This window comes from Poecilia reticulata, unplaced genomic scaffold (assembly GCF_000633615.1).
Source record: "Poecilia reticulata strain Guanapo unplaced genomic scaffold, Guppy_female_1.0+MT scaffold_224, whole genome shotgun sequence".
NCBI lineage: Eukaryota > Metazoa > Chordata > Actinopteri > Cyprinodontiformes > Poeciliidae > Poecilia > Poecilia reticulata.
Window position 1 is genome coordinate 196,649 of NW_007615025.1, and position 3,454 is coordinate 200,102.

Here is a 3,454-nt window from a genome sequence, read left to right on the forward strand (position 1 = left end):
AGGTCAGACTGCTGACCAGCCTCAGCAGTCTGACCTGTCAGTCTGGTTTGGTTCCATTTATTGTCCAGGCCTTCAGCACTGTACGCGGAGCTGAAGCCTGCAGTTCGGCTCATGCGCCACCAGGAGGAGACAAACTCCTTCACCTACCGCAGATCATTTTTATTGAAATTCTTAAACATTTACACTTTAGAATTATTAAGGATTAAAACAAAACATTTATTTATTGAATATTACACACACACATACACAAATTCACTTCTCACCCTCCGCAGGTGGTCTCTGTCTCTCTCTCTCTCTCTCTCTCTTCCTCTCTTTCTCTCTCTCTCTCTCTCTCTGTCTCTCATTCATTCATTCATCTTCCAGACTCCTGGGTCCGGAGCCTGGAGGTTAAACTGCAGAGCGGCTGGTGGCCTCCGCAGGTCGGTCGCCTCTCCTCGGGCTGCAGCGGCTTTAAATCCCGCAGCTCTTGGATTCTCCTCCCGCTGCTCTTGGATTCTCCTCCCGCTGCTCGGCTGCAGATGGAGGCAGAAGAAACAGAAACTCCAGAAATGCTGCAGATGGACGGACTGAGACTCAACACGTGTTGGACCGCAGAGTTTCTGCTCCGTTTCTGCTCAGCGGCTGGTTCAACTTTGGTTAGTTAGTTTTTTATATTCTGTGGGTTTAATCTTCACTTCTTGTTAGAAATACTTCAATAGATTCTGATCCGTGGATCATATAGGATCAGCTCTCTGGTCCAAAGTGTTTCCGGTCCAAATATTGATCGGGATGAAATGAAATGATCTGATGTGATCTGCTGGGTTTCTGGCATTTTGAATGACTGAATCTGGAGCTGGAGGCTTTGCACACGGCACCATCTTGCTCTGCCCCACCCCCTCTCTCTCTCTCTGCCCCACCCCCCCTCTCTGCTCCATAACAACAAACCAGATCAAAACATCCAGGATCCGTCTGCAGGTTCTGGAAGCTTCTTAAAATGCCTCTCCTGTGTGTTTTCCTCTCTCTCCTCTCTGCAGCTCCTCCAGCGTCACACGGTGAGCTGCGTGTCGGGGAGGATCCGCTCCGCTCCGATCGGTTTCCTGGTTTATTTTAATATTTTTAATGCCTGTTAATGATGTGAACATGCATAAAAAGACCGATGTTGCGCTGTGCAACACGTAAACAGTTTAATATCTTATCGGAGTGAAACGTTGAACCTGCGGTAAAGAGAATGAAAGATGAGCTGAAGGCTCCGCATGTTGAAACCTGCTCAGTTCAATTCATGGTTTTGTTTGCAGTTCAGGATCTGAACTTGTTCTGCTCTGTGGGTTTGGACCCGTCCTCTGATGAACAGAACTCTGACTCAAGTTCTCCAACATGTTTGTTGTTTATGCAGCCATTTTGGTTCTGCTATATGATCGTGACGTCATCATAGCTGATGTGCAATAAGTGTTGCGCATCTATTTTTACTAATATGATGTAGAAACTGGATGTTGAACAAAGTTACAGACAGAAACTGTTAATAGGACAAAACGGATCCGGACGGATTTAACCCACTGGAATCTGTTCAGCGTCATGAGTGTTTGTAGAACCTTCAGGCCCGGTTCTCCTCAGACCCGGTTTATCTGAGGCCCGGTTCCCTTCAGGCTCGGTTCTAATCAGGCCCGGTTCCCCTCAGGCCCGGTTCCTCTGAGGCCCGGTTCCCCTCAGGCCCGGTTCCCTTCAGGCYCGGTTCCCCTCAGGCCCGGTTCTTCTCAGGCCCGGTTCCTCTGAGGCCCAGTTCCCCTCAGGCCCGGTTCACTTCAGGCCCGGTTCTCCTCAGGCCCGGTTCTCCTCAGGCCCGGTTCTTCTCAGGCCCGGTTCTCCTCAGGCCCGGTTCCCTTCAGGCCCGGTTCCCTTCAGGCCCGGTTCTCCTCAGGCCCGGTTCCCTTCAGGCCCGGTTCCCCTCTGACCCGGTTCTCTGGGTTTTCAGTATATTTCATGGTTTGGATCATGTTCTGATACCAGCAGCTGCTCTGCCTCTGACCCGGTTCCCCTCAGGCCCGGTTCTCTGGGTCTTCAGTTCATGGTTTGGGTCATGTTGTGGTACCAGCAGCTGCTCTGCCTCTGACCCGGTTCTGTTTTCTGGCTCTTCCAGCTCAGCAGGAGGTGACGGTGAGGCTGGGACAGAACGTCTCTCTGGACTGTCCCGGACCGTCAGATGAAGAAATCAAACTGTTCACCTGGACCAAAGACGGCCTCGGCTCGGATCACGTGTTCTTCTACCGTAACGGCCGCTCTTACGGGTCGTACCAACACGAGTCCTTCAGAGGCCGAGTGGACCTGAGGAGCTCCCTGGAGGACGGCGACTTCTCCGTGGTTCTGCACGACGTCGGTAGGACGGACGAAGGGACGTATCGCTGCGTGATCATCACCAGGAGATCGGGAGGCCATGATGGAGAGCGCCGCTCGTTTGTCAACCTGACGGTCTCAGGGGAGGATCCAGCCGCGGATCCATCAGGTCAGACGCTGGAGGTTCTCCACAGATTCAGTTTGAGACACGAGGATCATTCCAGATTCTGATGCTGCTCCCAGGTTTAAGACCTCGTGTCCTCTGAGCTGAGCTGAGTCTGGTGTCTGTCCTGCAGGAACCGATGAGGAGCAAAACCAGGATGAAGAGGACGAGGCTGGAAGAACCGGAGATCTGACCGATGAATACGATTCACTTCCATTTGTTATTGTGTCTGTGTTTGTGATTGCTCTTTTCATTTTGATTATTATTATTATTATTGGTTGTTTTCTCAGGAAACCTGCAGGTTTGTCAAAGTACAGGTTGGGTCGTTCAGAGCATCATCAGCCTAACGGTCAGCAGCAGGTGATCTGATTCTCCCCAACCTGAATCGCTGCAGTCATGATCGTTTTTTATGAATCGTCATGAACTTCCCTCACCTCAGGATCATAAACGCTCCTGAGTGACTTATTTAGCTTTAGCTAAGGCTTAACAAGGCAGAACCTTTTGGACAAGATGGTGACGTAGCAACAGCAGCTGGACCTTTTCTCTGTCCATTGCTGCCGGTCACTGTGCTGCAGCAGCTGCTGCTGCTGCGTCTCGTCTTGGTGCTGCAGTCGCTCCTGTCGCTGCTGTGGCTGAGACGTTAGCAGTCGACCAGCTCTGACTCATCCAGTCACTTAAATCTACAGTTCACTCAGTCATCAGTCACATCGCTTGTTCAAAACCTGCAGGATCTGCTCACCAAGATGGTTCTGGTCGTGGTGGACTGGAGCAGAACCGGTTAAAACCGCTTACAGCAGCTTCAGTTCATGAAACCTGTGGAAAATATCCAACCTTAACATATATGTGGAATATATGTTAGTGTAGGGATGGAGCTAACAGAGCTAACCTTAGCTAACAGAGCTAATCTGAGCTAACAAAGCTAACCTGAGCTAACCTGAGCTAACAAAGCTAATCTGAGCTAACAGAGCTAACCTGAGCTAACAA

General features: G+C 50.6%; 1 protein-coding gene across 1 annotated transcript in view; it reads left to right on the forward strand.

Moving 5' to 3' along the window:
- The window catches only part of LOC103460296 (uncharacterized), an 8,009-nt gene extending 4,561 nt beyond the window's left edge, over positions 1–3,448 (forward strand). The window contains exons 3-6 of the mRNA XM_008402400.2: positions 453–635; positions 1,014–1,031; positions 2,114–2,476; positions 2,604–3,448. Coding sequence (XP_008400622.2) covers positions 453–635; positions 1,014–1,031; positions 2,114–2,476; positions 2,604–2,839 — 800 coding nt within the window. The 3' untranslated portion in view covers positions 2,840–3,448. The remainder of the gene's footprint in view (positions 1–452; positions 636–1,013; positions 1,032–2,113; positions 2,477–2,603) is intronic.
- The last annotated feature ends 6 nt before the right edge of the window (positions 3,449–3,454 follow it).